Source organism: Talpa occidentalis, unplaced genomic scaffold (assembly GCF_014898055.3).
Source record: "Talpa occidentalis isolate TD23 unplaced genomic scaffold, MPIMG_talOcc4v2.1 talOcc4.16, whole genome shotgun sequence".
NCBI classification, from domain to species: domain Eukaryota; kingdom Metazoa; phylum Chordata; class Mammalia; order Eulipotyphla; family Talpidae; genus Talpa; species Talpa occidentalis.
In genome coordinates, this window is record NW_023601653.1 from 77523227 (window position 1) to 77539269 (window position 16043).

The 16043-nt window shown below is 39.1% G+C and overlaps 1 protein-coding gene and 1 long non-coding RNA gene across 3 annotated transcripts in view; one reads left to right on the forward strand and one right to left on the reverse strand.

The window, feature by feature from the left end:
* Nucleotides 1-5832, forward strand: part of ATF1 (activating transcription factor 1) — a 31747-nt gene extending 25915 nt beyond the window's left edge. For both annotated transcript variants that reach the window (XM_037514728.2, XM_037514729.2), the window contains exons 5-7: nucleotides 1656-1838; nucleotides 1924-2083; nucleotides 5245-5832. In XM_037514728.2, the coding sequence (XP_037370625.1) occupies nucleotides 1656-1838; nucleotides 1924-2083; nucleotides 5245-5389 (488 nt within the window). In that variant the 3' untranslated portion in view covers nucleotides 5390-5832. The remainder of the gene's footprint in view (nucleotides 1-1655; nucleotides 1839-1923; nucleotides 2084-5244) is intronic.
* LOC129146007 (uncharacterized) overlaps nucleotides 1-16043 on the reverse strand; it is a 42171-nt gene that overhangs the window by 23138 nt on the left and 2990 nt on the right. The window contains exon 2 of the long non-coding RNA XR_008552305.1: nucleotides 11952-12132. This is a non-coding gene — a long non-coding RNA (uncharacterized LOC129146007). The remainder of the gene's footprint in view (nucleotides 1-11951; nucleotides 12133-16043) is intronic.

Sequence of the window (16043 nt, forward strand, 5' to 3'; positions counted from 1 at the left end):
GCTGCACTGTGCGGTACAGTAGCCCATGTGTGACAACTGAGCACCAGATGTGGTGAGACTGAGAACTGAATTTTTTATTTTGTGCAGTTTTTTTTAAAGATTTATTTTATTTATTTATGCATATAAGAGCTGGGGTGCAGACCAGAGGTGTGGGGGATGAGAGGATTCACCAGACACAGTGGGGAGCAGAACAGGCAGATCTACTGAAAGACACTGCTGAGGAGAGTAGCAGGCAAGACAGGAAAGGATAGCTTCATAGTGCTGAGATTTAACCCCCTGCACCACCAAGGGGGTCCCTATTTTGTGCAATTTTAGTTAACTTAAATAAACACATGTTGGCTAATGGCTACTGTATTGGACAGCATAGATTTAGAGTAAATTCAACCAGATTAATGTACATGTTGAAGAAGAATGGGAAGATCTATTGCAGAAATGAAAGCCATTCTATATTTTCACATATTTAGCATCAAAAGATACATATCTATACATGTGTATATACACATATTTTCATATTTATTAGTTATAAGTGCCTAGATGAACATAGGAAAATCTTGGGAGGAATGTATAACAGAAATAACAGGATCTAAGGATGGGGGTACAGGTGGTCAGTGTAATAAATAGGGATAATGGGAATTTATCTTACATATTTGCATAATAGAAATATATATGAATATATAATACATATTATGTATTGCATACATGGAATTTTAAAAGTAATTGCTAATATAAGTCTAAATCTCTGCAACTGAAAAATTTAATGTCATTATTCTTAAAGCCATAAAGTGTGTGGGACAGTTTGTTGTGTGGCATTGGGGAAGGGATACTTAAACACATAAATAGAGACATGTATTTTGGCTTCCTGATAGCCTCATTATCATTATAAAAGAAAAAAAGAATTGTGTAATTATAATCTGAGAAGGGGAGAGGCATTAGACTCTGAAGGGATTTACTGTATGGGAAATGCATAATGCTTAAAATGTTTTCTATTTGGCTCTGCTTTATAGGTGTTTAATTTAGGGTATGAGGGGAAAGCATTATAAATATCAGTGAAAAATGCTTCTGGAGAGCTTAGTAATGTGATCTGTATAGCGGTTTTCTGATGACTTCAAATTTTACTGGTGATTTTCACTAAGAAATGACTGAATAGATTACATTTTAAAAATATCACTTATGTAATACACTTAACAGTGGTTGCCAATTGAAAGTGGAGCTAAGAAACAGTACAAAAAAGGCTTATTTATGTCCCTAGGTACACTTACACATTTAAAAAGTACTTTTATTACAAACTATGTAAATGTTATTTTCTACTTACTTTTCCTTCAAGTTAGCCCTCAATGCCTTTGTATGCCCCAGAACAGCAGTTAGCATGGAGTGCTTCATAGAGCCCCAAAGGTGTTTTGACCAGTTAGTTATGTTGTAGAGCTTGAAACTCAAGATTAGTGCATCTGAACTATAAAATTTTATTTAAAATGTCGTTTTCTTTCTTTTACATCTAGTTCACCCAAAGTCAACAGTTATCAAGTAGAATTGCATTCAAACCTATATTAATGAATAGTGTTTTTGTTTCTTGTTGTTTGTGGGGGTTTTTTGCCAGTCCTTTGCAATTAGTGCATTGTGTAGTCTGACAAAAGCTATGTTTTCTTTTTTGGTTCAAGTTGCCATTGCCCCAAATGGAGCCTTACAGCTGGCCAGTCCAGGCACAGATGGAGTACAGGGACTTCAGACATTAACCATGACAAATTCAGGTAGCGCTCAGCAAGGTACAACAATTCTCCAGTATGCACAGACCTCTGATGGACAGCAAATACTTGTACCCAGCAACCAGGTGGTTGTACAGAGTAAGTATTCTTAAGTATCTACGAAAAACATCCCTGAGTGCTCTGAAAAACACTTGTAAATTTACTCATTCTTTTGACCACACAGCTGCATCAGGAGATATGCAGACCTATCAGATTCGTACCACACCTTCTGCTACTTCGCTGCCACAAACTGTGGTGATGACATCTCCTGTGACTCTTACCTCTCAGACAACTAAGACAGATGACCCCCAATTGAAAAGAGAAATAAGGTTGATGAAAAATAGGTAGGTAGTAAAACTATATTGCCAGAATGGGTAACCTTTTTCTAAATCTCAAAACATAAGCAAATGTTAATTGCAGTTGTATATTAGAAATAAGGAGAGAGGTTTATATCAGCTTTATTTTACTGTTAGATTTATTTCCAATGGATCAGAGAGTCCCATTGCTCAATCTACTTATTTAATATTTAACCTAAAGTTCTTCCATTTCAATTTTTTCTTTGAAAGGACTTATTGAACAAAGATTTTCAGGTAATATATTTTTTTTTTAATTTTTTTTTTCATAGAGGCATGTTTTATTTATTTCTTTGTTTGTTTATTTGTTTATACATGCACTGGGTACAGTCAGAAGCGTAGGAGGGTGAGAGAATTCACCAGAGCCAGAGCAGGGAGAGAGCAGGCAGAGCAGCCAGGGAGGCCCATACAGAAATGCTTTTAAAATTAATTTTAATCATGGAAATATAGCCATAATTTCATCCCCAGAACTATTTACCTTTAAAATTTAAATTTTGCTGGATGTACTGAACATGTATCAAGCATGAAAGACCACTGATTTGTTGAGAAAAAGAATATAGTGGGTACTCTGCCGTGTACTCACAGAAAAGAGAGAAAAAGGAATGATACCAATAAGTCTATTAAGAACAAGAAACAGCAAATAACAAGATTCAATAGTTTTAAAAATCACAATAGGGCCTCCCCTGGTGGTGCAGCGGTTGAGCGCTGGGCTGCGAAGCTGCCCTCAGCCTCTGCGGCGCCAGGTCGATCCCCGGCCACCGGCGAGGGTCCCACATGGCGCGCAGACCTCTCCTGCTGAGCCCGCTGCTTCCCTCAGCAGTGTATTTTGTTGGTCTGCCTGTTCTGTTCCCCGCTCAGGCTCTGGTGAATTCTCTCACCCTCCCGTGCTTCTGACTGTACCCAGTGCTTGAATGAATGAATGAATAAATAAATAAATAAATAAATCTTTTAAAAATAACTAAAAATCACAATAGTATTCAATTTTCATCTCCTCATTAATAGGATAAAAAGATAATTTTCTGAGAGCAATAAACGTTTCCATAAAAGGATCATTTAGACATACTCACTTCAAGATAAAAATGTCTCTTTACTATAAACTAACAACAAGCATCACTGAATGAATTTGGTAAGAAGGCAGGTACTGTGCAATCTGTTTTGGCATTCCAACAACTGTAATAAGATAAGGGAATGTGAAGTTAGTTATATAATTATTAGAAGAATTGTTTTTCTTTGTTGATGGTATGATTGTGTACCTAGAAAACCCAAGAAACTAGTTAAAAATTATTAGAATGAGACCTCTTTTCTGACTGGATCGAGATGTGGTATATATATATATATATATATATATATATATATATATATATATACATGATGGAATATTACTCAACAATCAAAAAAGATAAACTCATGCCATTCGCAGCAACATGAATGGAGATGGAAGGGATTATGCTCAGTGAAATAAGCCAGAAAGAAAAGGAAAAATATTGGATCGTTTCACTTACAGGAGGAATGTAGGGAACCAAATAAGGGATCAGATGAAAAAATAATTATAATAAATTAAAAAACAAAATTAACAGGCAACTATAAATCAGAGACATTCTGCAGGGGAAGGGGAGGGATCAAAATGGGAGGGAAGAGCACATGGGACTATGGTGATGGTGCAGGGGTGAACTGGTGGTGGGAATTTTACAGGGACTACACTTGAGAGGAGAAAGCATACCTTGTACAAAAAGGAAGAATGATGTAAAATATATTTTTTAAAAAATGAGACTTCTCTTTCAGACAGTATGACCTAAGCTATAAAATATTTTTTAAAGCTTAATAAAATAAAAACCATTCTTGCAAATGATGCGATGAGGCTGTTGGAAAGTAAGCGAAATCTAGGTTAGGAGTGAAATAGGAACACAAGACCATGAGATTAATAAGCAATGAAGTCGCCCCGTGTGTCTTAGAGATAAATTTACATCTTTGTGATCAGAAAGAATCAGATCAGAACTTTTGTAGGCACAGGGTACTAGGAACAGAACCTGGGGCCTCTATGCAAGGTGGGGAATTGGATCAGAATTATATCTCATGCATTTTTCTTGAGATCAATATCCAAAAAGTGCTGTATCTAGAAGCTGAGAATTCTGTCATATCAAGGTTTCCTGTGTTTATGCTCAGTTTCTTAGCTCTCTATTTCATTTATCTCATACTATCACACTTATATCACAGCTTTAAACAAAACTTAGTATCTCCTCACCTTATTTTTTTTTTAAAGATTTATTTATTTATGCATACAAGAAAGAGGGTACAGAACAGAGGTGCCAGGGGTGAGAGGATTCACCAGAGACAGAGTAGGGAGCAGAACAGGCAGACTGACTGAAATACACTGCTGAGGGGAGCAGCGAGCTAGTCGGGAGAGGTCTGCTGTGCCCTCTGGGTTGCTCCCTGGCCGGGGATAGAACTTGTGCTGCAGTGGCTGCGGTTGGCTTCATAGGTTGCGTCTTAACCCCTTGCGTCACCAGGGAGGCCCCTCCTCACCTTATTTTTGTGTAGGATATTCTGTTCTTGGCAAAGACAAATAGTGCAGATTTCTGGGGGAAGGAGGGAGTCTGGTGCTAAGGTAATTGGATATCTGTATGTGAAAAAAAAATTTGGATTTCTTCTTCACCCAACATACAGAAATATTCCTGATGGACTAAAAATATAACTGTGAAAGATGGAATTTCAAAGCTTTTAGGTGAAAATATATAATGACATTAACAAAGAGCCCAGAAATAGCTTCTTGTTCTGGCTAAGTATACTTAAAAAGGACAACTTATTAAGTGATACTGACACAATCAACTCCACATTTGGAAAAAAATTGGAGTCCTATTTTTTACTAAGTAATTCAGACTAATTAAAGACGTAATGATGGGGGTGGGGGGAGCAATAAAATCTTTTAAAAAGTGTAGAGTGATATATATATTGCGTGACATTTTAATCTAAGCTGAGAAAAAAATTAAATCCTAAAATTAATGTCTATGTATTTTAACACTGTACCTACATGAGGCCTTAACTTTTTAAGTGAGAAAGAAAAGATGACCAGGAAAAATTACTGAAATGTTTTTACCATTTTTGTTAAGAGTGTGATTTTTTTTCTAACATCGGTTTTTTAATACTTATATTAGAGAAGCTGCTCGAGAATGTCGCAGAAAGAAGAAAGAATATGTGAAATGCTTGGAAAACAGAGTTGCAGTCCTGGAAAATCAAAATAAAACTTTAATAGAAGAGTTAAAAACTTTGAAGGATCTTTATTCCCATAAAAGTGTTTGATTCTTAAGAAAGAAAACATTTTTCGTGGACTTGCCTGAAAATTAGATGGATTTCTTTTTAGTGGAGCTTTATAAATTAAAAGGTCAAAAATGAAGCCTTTTATTTAGGCTTTAGCAACTCAAGGATACACTATCTTATGCAAGAGATGTGGTGATAGAATAAAGTGGAAAATGACCTCAAAGAAGTTACTGGCACAACTGGAAATGCTATAGAAATTACAGCTTACTCAAGCAGCAGGAAATGAACTTTCAGCAAAATTTTCTAAACAACAACAGTTGTCAATAACCCAAAAATGGCAGAAGATGAAATCTGGTAAATTGAATTTTTAAAAATAAATCCTCTTATCCTTTAAGTTTGCATTTTTTACTGTTTTCTAAAATTTACCTTTTCCAAGTTTGTGTGTATATATGTTTTGTTTTTGCCAATAAATTCTAAATTACAAATGTAAAGGAAAAGCTAATGCATAACTAGATATATAAATTATGTGTTCTGATTATGTGTTCTGATTATACTTGTTCTATTAGCAAGTCTTTTAAATGAGTTTTTAAGTTTGTTTTACTGGATTTGAGAGGGTTTTGCAACTGGGTTATGTTTTTGAGGCCTTGTCCTAAAAGGTTCATGTAAGGTACATGAATGCAGTGGTGATTTTGTAACATTTTTTAATCAAAATAGAAAGAGGATTGTTTAAAAGTTTTATACTTTTAAATAATTTGTTTTAGTTACTCTGGGACTGGTAATTTTCTACAAATACAAATTGTTTTTTGATTATTCTGTATGCAGTTGAATATACATTTCTCACTCTGTTGTGCTTTAATAGAATGGAATGTTTACAGGCCCTTGAGGTGATATTAGAGTATTTTTAAAAATTTTTGTGAAGATATGTACCAAAGGTTTCCAAGAAGATTTTATAATCAATTTAATGTAAGTTTTATCAGATTCTAAAATAGTGCAGTTATTAAGGCAATTTTATGTTGAGAGTCTATTTTGTAATGTAGTGAATGGTACATTTATAAGAAAAGTGACTGCCAATATATTTTTATAGCTAATCTTTATAAATTCTAATGTTGAGTTTTTAATGATTATTTTAAAGGTTTATATAGTTTAGTATAAAAAAATATTTTGCATCTCAAAGTATCATTTTATATTATGGAAAGCAAAGTTTTGTGATTGGCTAATATTTGAATTGTAAGTTTTATATGCAGTTTACCCAAAATTTTAAAAATGCTGTCAGTACAACAGTATTTAACCTCTGTATTCCAGTTTGTATACACTTTGAAACTGTACTACATAACTGTTGTGTGCTTCTTATACAATGCGTCATATTGTTGTTTATGAAATTAAAGGACATTTGATAAAATTAAGTTTGCTGAATGTAAAATATGTATTAATTGATAAACGAATGACAAGCTTCCTGACAGCCATTCTGTTACTTAAACTATAGTGCATTTTAACTTTAAAATGAGAATAAATTTATAGTTTTGGTCTACACAACCTATTTTAAGATGGGTTATGTTTGCAAGATTTGATTCATTCAGAACCAATTACAGTAAACTAGGGAAAGCTTAAGTTTTTTGTTCTGTAACTATTTAGGACATGCATGGTTCAGGAGCCTACAAGGTAGAAATATTAACCTAATTGACAAGTTTATGATTAGTCCTAATGAAAAATTTCATTAAAAGTGTTTTGAAAAGTGGAACTCCATTAATTTGGCAGTTTATGAAAGGGGCCAAAAAAGTTAACTTACTACCTTGTATTAAGCCAGACTCTCAAACAGATGGTCCATTACACCTGAAAATTTTAAGGAAGCATGAGGTAACTTGGGTTATAGCAAGTGTTTTTTTTTTTCTTTTTTAAAGATTTATGCATACAAGAACTGGGGTACAGGCCAGAGATGCGGGGGGAAAGAGGATTCACCAGAGACAGAGTGGGAAACAGAACAGGCAGACTGGCCGAAATACACTGCTGAGGGGAGCAGTGGGCGAGACAGGCAAGGTCTGCTGTGACATGTGGGTAGCTCCCTGACCGGCCGGGGATCAAACTCATGCTGCAGAGGCTATGGATTGCTTCAAAGTGCTGTGCTTAACTCCTTGTGCCACCAGGGAAGCCCACAAAAAGTGTTTTAAAAAAACAGTATATTGGGGGCCTCCCCTGGTGGCGCAGCGGTTGAGCGCTGGGCTGCGAAGTTGCCTGCAGCCTCTGCGGCGTCGGTTCAATCCCCGGCCACCGGCAAAGGTCCTACATGGCACACAGACCTCTCCTGCCACGCCCGCTGCTCCCCTCAGCAGTGTACCTCGTCAGTCTGCTTGTTCTGTTCCCTGCTCTGGCTCTGGTGAATTCTCTCACCCTCCCGCGCTTCTGACTATGCCCAGTGCTTGTATAAATAAATAAATAAATCTTAAAAAAAAAAAAAGACAGTATATTGGGCAGATATTAAGCTCGGCTGCCTCAGAGCTAGCCTAGTTCTAAGTGCCTTAACAGCAGACACCCACAAATTTTGTAAAATTTCTGCTGCCTGCAGACTATAATGTTACAGGTTTGAGCAAGCCATAGATGACTCCATAAGTACAAAGTAGGTTTTTACTTTTCATACTATCAAATTATCTTTCTAGATGTTTCTACTTTGAATCCAGTATCAGACTTACCAGATTTTAAAGGTGATTATAGTCCACATCTGAAATTAGACTTCAAAAGTTCAATAAACAAGTTATTTCCTTAGCTCAATTTCCTATTTTTTGTAAGTTTACTATTAACTATTAAATTATACACTATATTGATAGCAAATGCATTGTTGCCCACGAACATATCTTGAGCATACAAAGAAAGGTATCTCTTTACTTTTTTTTTTAAAGATTTATTTACACAAGCACTGGGTCCAGTCAGAAGCACGGGAGGGTTAGAGAATTCACCAGAGCCGGAGCAGGGAGCAGAACAGGCAGACTAATGAAATATGCTGCTGAGGGGAGCAGCGGGAGGCAGGAGAGGTCTGTCATGCCATATGGGACCCTCGCCAGGTGGCCGGGGATCAAACCGGCACCGCAAAGGCTACGGGCAGCTTCGCAGCCCAGCACTCAACCGCTGTGCCACTGGGGAGGCCCTCTTTTCTTTTATTAATTACAGTATGAAGAATAGGCACGTGGTTAGAGCTTTGGCTATCTTAGTATAATTGTTTATGCATTCTGCAATTATATGCAGGTTACTGATTGAACTTATGTTTTTCTTTAGTTAAAATACTATGGACATAGGAAGGACATAAAGATATGTATTATGACTTAGAATTATATAATCAGTTGTAGCAATGGCAGTTCAAAAGTCCCAGGAAAAGGTGGTGTAAATGATATAAATTGAGTGCAATTTGACTAAGGGCTTGATAGCTTTTTTTTTTTTTGCTAGCTATTTTAAAGGAAAAGTCACAGGTTATAGTGAAACAAAGAGTCAAAGCTTACAAAAATCTAATTGTAGTAATCATTTAACATTCTTTTATACAAAGTTTCATTTTGAATACTATAAAAGTGAAGGAACAGCAAGACTGTACAGTTCAGAAGGAGAATTTGGGGAGGAATTCAGGGAGAATTTGGCAGGAATCTTTGAGGGCTAGTCATTTAGAAGAGATTTAGGCCATTTAACAGCCCCTTTAAGAAAAAAAAAAAAATTCTGATAACTAACTCTTGTATATCGGTAAATTTCTTCGTAGCAAACTAACATAGGCATTAGGATCAAGTCTTTGCCACTACATATTTAAGGTCCTTTTCCTCAAAATTGACAATGTACTAGTGTCCTGCCTTCAATGAATGAAGCTTATTTCACAAGTTTTTTAACTGCTAAGTTATGTAAATATCACCTTTCATTGTTATAAATCTGTGGTTGCCTATATACATACTACACAGTCATGCTGTTTCCTTACATTGACTATCTACTGAGTATCTCCAGTGCATCAGAAACTGTTTTTAAGGAAGAGCATTCATTCATTTAGCAATTATTTATTTGAGACCTCATCTATGCCAAGCATTACTAGAAGAATGAACAAGGCAGCGTTACAGCTCTTGTGGAACTTAGATTTTTTTTTAAGTTGTACTATTTTTATTGAGGCAACAATGGTTTCCAGCCATGTATATGATTTAGAGTTATAGGTTCACACCTTTTCAGACATGTAAACACTAGGCCCACCACCTGAACACCCATCCATAACCCTCCCTCATCTGCCCCACCCCTCCCCCTCCTGGTAGCTTCAGTTCTACAGTCAACACTGGGATTTGTTTATGATTTATTGTTTAGTTTTTTTTTTAAGATTTGTTTTTATTTATTTATACAAGCACTGGGTACAGTCAGAAGCGCGGGAGGGTGAGAGAATTCACCAGAGCCAGAGCGGGGAGCAGAGCAGGCAGAAGGACGGAAGTACACTGCTGAGGGGAGCAGCGGGCGGGGTAGGAGAGGTCTGCGCGCCATGTGGGACCCTCCTCCAGTGGCCGGGGAGCAGCCGGGGATTGAACCGGCGCTGCAGAGGCTGCGGGCAGCTTCGCAACCCAGTGCTCAACCGCTGTGCCACCTGGGAGGCCCTGTTTATGATTTATTGTTACAAGACACAGATAGCTTTGATAATTTGCCCAAGGTCACATAGTAAATAACAAAACTAGGGCTCAGACCTACAGCTGGTCAACTACAAAGCTTGTGGTTTTAAGCACCAGAGTCTACCTTTTTTCTTATTTGTGGTGTTGAAGCAGCTGCAAAGCTTTGTTTCATTTTATTGTTAGGCACTCAGTATCAAGAATTTTAAAGGTTCTACTGAAATGTGTCCACTAGATGGCAACCTTCATTTTAAAAATACATAAAAATACACAAGTTAATATATCAAATCCATATACCCCCACCGCCCAAAATTAATAGATATTAACATTTTGCTATCTTTATATCATTTTCTGAAGAAAAAATGTACAGGTGAATGCACCACCTTCTCTCCCTAGTCACATTTCCCTCTGCAATGGAAACCACTATCATGAACTTAGTGTGGCTCCAGGACACATTGTTGTATTTACTAAGTGATTCCATAAATACATGTTTTCTGAAGTTCATAAATGGTAGCTTTATAATGTACCATTCTTTAAATGAAAGTGAAGCAGGCCAAAGAAAATAGGATTTTAGCTATGGCAATTTATCCTTTTGTTGTGGGGATAAAAACTAGCCATCCAAGCTTTTTTTTCAACTAATAATTCTTATAATTTAGTATCACATCTAGGTAAAAATACCAAAATCTATTAATTCAGAAAATGTGCAAATAACAGTCTAAGTTTACAAAATACCATACCCAAAGGACACAGAAACATCAATTCCAAAGAACACCTGCACCCCTATGTTTATAGCAGCACTGTTTACAATAGCTAAGCTTTGGAAACAACCCAAATGCCCAAAAATAGATGACTGGATCAAGAAGATGTGGTACTTATATACCATGGAATATTACTCAGCATTCAAAAAAGATAAACACATGCCATTTGCAGCAACATGGATGGGGCTGGAAGGGATCATGCTCAGTGAAATAAGCCAAAAAGAAAAAGAAAAATACCGGATGGTCTCACTCATAGCAGGGATCTAGAAAACTTAATTAAGGGGCCAGGAAAATGAATAACTATAAGAAAGTGAAAATCAAAATCAACAAAAAACTATGAACCAGAGACACTTTTAGGGGGGCGGGGGCGGGAGGGGAGGGATTGGGGTCAGAATGGGGGGGCTGCAATTGTATGGGGGAATATAAAAATAAAATTTATTATTTAAAAAAAGAAATTATAAAAATGATAATCAAGTATACAAAAAAATAAATAAATAAATTTAACAGAAAAAAAAAATAAGATTACAAAATACCAAACAAAAATTGACTTAAGACTTTTTAGCAATGAATTGTAAAGAGTAAAAAGAAAAAGGCAGCATCACTACTTTGCCCATTATCGGTTGCCATCACAAATAAGTACAATTTCTATAAATCAACTATGCACAAAGTACTATGCTCAATGAAGGGTAGCCAGAAAACAAGAAACACCTTCTTTCACAAGAGCCCGCTACTTTTCACTAATCATTGCACATAGGGAAAACACCTGGAATTCTCTACCCAGTAAAAACACTCATCAGTCTAAGATGAAAAAGCAGCAGCAAATAGGACAGACAGCCCAAAATCAGATAGTAGGATATGTGTTTCAATAATCATGAAAAATGTAAATGCACTGGGCATTTTTAGTTAAATATCAGAGATTTCAGGTTGAATTGGAAAACAAAACCCAGTGACATTTGTTAAGGGGTAAATCTAAAATTAAGGATACAGCACGATTGAAAGTAAAAGCACAGAAAAAGTCATACCAAACACTAGTCAAAAGAAAATGCCGATAGAGCTATATATGTTGGAAAAAACACACTTTAAAGCAAAATTTACTTGCACAAAGACTGTAAAATGATAGGCTATTCAATTCACCTGGGAAGATAGAACATCTGATTACACCGAACACAACAGAGGCAGGACAGTAAGCAAAATGTAGAAACAGGAGAAAGAAAAGTTCACAATCTTAGATTTTTAACATACCTGTTTTGCAACCAAGCCAGGCCGGGTAGGTTCACCATGGATTCAGGTAGCGCTGGGTAAGTGGACTGGTCCGGCTTTTATGCCTCTGGCCTCTGCGGCTGTCACCTGAGGTCTTGACTGTGGCGATGCAGAAGGCACCTGGGAGCGCGGGCTGGGGGCACGCAGGCCTGATGGTGGACACCTGGAGTATGGTGTGGGCCTGGGTAAGTGCACACCTGAGCCTGGAGGTTGAGGCTATGAGGGCGGCATCTCTCAGAGAAGCTGCAGCAGAGAACGGTTCCAAGAGGAAGAGACCACAAGAGAAAGCCAGAGAGAGCCCAGAGGAAAGAGCATATAAAAATTTGCAGGGGGCCCAAGTTGCTGTCTCCCTGCTGGCCTGTTTCCCCTGTGCACTGTTAACAAACCTGTGGGGATGTCACTCCAAGGTTCTCTGTTAAGCTGCCTGGACCCGGCGGTGAACCTACCCAGCCTGGGCTGGCAGCAAAACAGGCAGCTTAACAGAGAACCTTGGATCCCCACAGGTTTGCTAACAGTGCGCAGGGGGAACAGGCCAGCAGGGAGACAGCAACTTGGGCCCCCTGCAAATCTTTATACAGGCTCTCGCGTAGTCGCTTGGTCCTGCCTTTCTGTAGTCACTTTGTCCTTTCGTAGCCCTTCTCCACTGCAGCCTTTTCTGAGTGACTCGGCCTCCAGGCTCAGGCGTGCCCACTTAAGCATGCCCACACCACACTCCAGGTGTCCACTGGTAGGCACGCGCGCCCCAGGGCCCACACGCCTTCTGCATTCAAGGCCGCGAGTGATAGCCACAGAAGCCAGTGAACTAAAAGCTTGACCAGTTCCCTTACCCTAGGTCATACCTGATAGCAAAAACAAAAAGATAGGGCCTCCCCTGGTGGCACAGCAGTTGAGCGTTGGGCTGCGAAGCTGCCTGCAGCCTCTGCAGTGCCGGTTCGATCCCCGGCCACCGGGTGAGGGTCCCACATGGCGCACAGACCTCTCCTGCCACCCGCTGCTCCCCTCAGCAGTGTACTTTGGTCCTTCTGCCTGCTCTGCTCCCCGCTCTGGCTCTGGTGAATTCTCTCACCCTCCCGCGCTTCTGACTGTACCCAGTGCTTGTATAAATAAATGAATCTTTAAAAAAAAAAAAAAAAAAAAAGGCAAGAAGATAACCAGTACAGAGATTTGAAGTTAATAAACCTGACCTTATAAACTAAATTTCATCAACTGTAAGTCACCACTGACTGTAAGGCACATTATTTCCTTAAATAGCACTAAGATAAACCTCTGCCTGTAAACTATGACATACCACAATGCCTGGTTACATGATCACACTGATTTTGGAGATACTTAAATGTGAAAAATGTGCATTCTATCAATGACATTCCATAGAAAACACACCACTAGAAATAGTTCATTTCAAACACCTGAGTGTGAAAACAGACCATACACATTAACAGTGTCTCAATACATTTTCCAAGGACTGGTTTCATACAGACCATTTTTCACCAAAACCAGTCTTGATTATTGTAAATTTATAGTAAGTCTTGAAATCAGGATGTTTGAAGTCTTCAAGCTTTATTTATTTTTTCTCAAAGCTGTTATCAGCTGTTCTAGCTGAACTCAGCTATTCTGCCTTTCTATATAAATTTTAGAATCTACCTATATCTACAAAAATTATTTTTTGGGCCTCCCCAGTGGCGCGACGGTTGAGCGCCCCACTGCGAAGCTGTCCGCAGCCTCTGCAGCACCGGTTCAATTCCCCGCCGGCGAGAGAGAATCCCACACGGCGCAGCAGACCTCTCCTGCCGCCCGCTGCTCCCCTCAGCAGTGTACCTCGGTCCTTCTGCCTGCTCTGCTCCCCGCTCTGGCTCTGGTGAATTCTCTCACCCTCCCGCGCTTCTGACCTGTACCCCAGTTCTTGTATGAATAAATAAATCTTAAAAAAAATTATTTTTAACCTTGAAGGGATTTTTTATTTGGATTGTGTTAAGCCCATATGTAGATCAATTTGGGGGGAAACTGACATCTTAACGAAAGATTGCGTCTTCCAATCCATACATACAATGCCTCCATTTTTTTTAGGTCTTTGATGTTTTCATCAGAGTTTTATAGCTTTCAGCACACTGACTACACATACTTTGTTCGATTCATACCTTGTGGCTCCTTTTTGCTCATAGCTGTTTTAACTTTAAATTTCAGTATCTAGTTGCTCCTGGATAGTATTTAGAAAGAGAGCTTATGTTTTGTGACCTTACTAAATTCACTTGTTAGTGGTTTTTTTTTTTATAGAGAGAGTTTTATTTCCTTAAAATCTGTATACTTTATCTTGTTTTATTATACTGCCTAGGATTTCTAGGTAAATAGGGTTCATGAGTGTAGGGGCAGGAGAACATGGAGCAGGTTCTCTATGGTCCGAGCAGACGGGGTAAAGGAGGAGCGAGTCCTGGAGCCCTTGGTGGCTTTTCAGGCTTCTATTGGGATCTACCAGGTACACGGCAGGCAGGAGTGCTGGGGGGCCGGAAGGCCGGCAGGCCTCCCAACCACCAGCAAGTCTTCACTCTTTCTGGGCTTACTGGCGTTCTCTGGTGGTCTCTGCTTCTCTTTCGCTCTCTCTTAGCTGTTGTTCTCTCTGCTTCTCGTGGTTCTGTTCTCTTTTCATGGTTTTGCTTCTCTGCTCTTCTCTGTTCTTCTCGTGGTTCTGCTGGCGTCCCCATGACTCTGACAGTATAAGCTCAGTCTCTCAGCCCAGGTGTACCCACTTACGCACGCCCACACCCTACTCCAGGTGCCCGCCATCAGGCATGCATTCAGGACCTCAAGGATCCATCATCCATCCTAATGGTGGGAGGGCAGAAAAGCCTGACACTTTACCCTACAATGAGCATGGACTTTTTAACTTGTTCCCAGTTGTGGAGGAAAAACACTCAGTCTTTTAACATTTAAGCATGAGAAAAGCTACAGGGATTTTTGGGTAGGAGCCCTTTCTCATCTTAGGGGTATTTCCTTTTTTCCCAGCTCATGAGTTTTAATTCAAAGATAGGTGTTGAATTTTATCAAATGCTTTTTCTGTATCCAGTGATGATTAGAATAGGTGCTTTTCTTCATTAGTCTGTTTATATGATCAATTTTATTAATTGATTTTCTAATGTTGAACCAGTGTCATATTCTCAGAAAAGCTACCACTTGATCATAATGTATAATCTTTTTTAAAAATATATAACTCTGCTCATATTTACTGAAGGTTTTTGCATCTCTGTTCATAAGGGATATTGGTTCTGCAATTTTCTGTTCTTGTAATATCTTTGCTTTTGGTAACAGGGTAATGCTGGTATTACTTAATGAGTTGCTATTTGTAGGGTAAGGAAAAAGTATCAGGATTTTCTGCCCTCCTGCCATTAGGATAGATGAGGGAACCCTGTGGTCCTGAATGCATACCTGATGGCGGGCACCTGCAGTGGGTACACCTGGGCTGAGAGACTGAGTTTTTAAGGGCGGTGTCATGAGGACGCCAGCAGAAGCCAAGAACAAACAGAAGCCGAGAGAAGAAGAGAAGCAGAGAGACGCCATAGAGAGCCCAGATAGAGTGAGGATTTGCAGGGGGCTGGGAGGACTGCCAGCCTGCTGGTGCCCCAGCACCCCTGCCTGCCATATGCCTGGTAAATCTAAATAAAAAACCTGCAAAAGCCACTGAGGACTCTGACTCCTCCTTTACCCGGTCTGCTGGATCAGAAAACCTGCTCAGTAGTCCTTCCTGCCCTTACATTATTAAAGAATTATAATTCATATTTTAAGTGTGATAATAATATTGTGGCTGTTTTATTTTTTTAAAGATTTATTTTATTTTATTTATTTATACAAGCACTGGGTACAGTCAGAAGCGCGGGAGGGTGAGAGAATTCACCAGAGCCAGAGTGGGGAGCAGAGCAGGCAGAAGGACCGAAGTACACTGCTGAGGGGAGCAGCGGGCGGCAGGAGAGGTCTGCGCGCCATGTGGGACCCGCCTCTGGTGGCCGGGGAGCAGCCAGGGATCGAACCGGCACCGCGGAGGCTGCGGGCAGCTTCGCAACCCAGCGCTCAACCGCTGCGCCACTG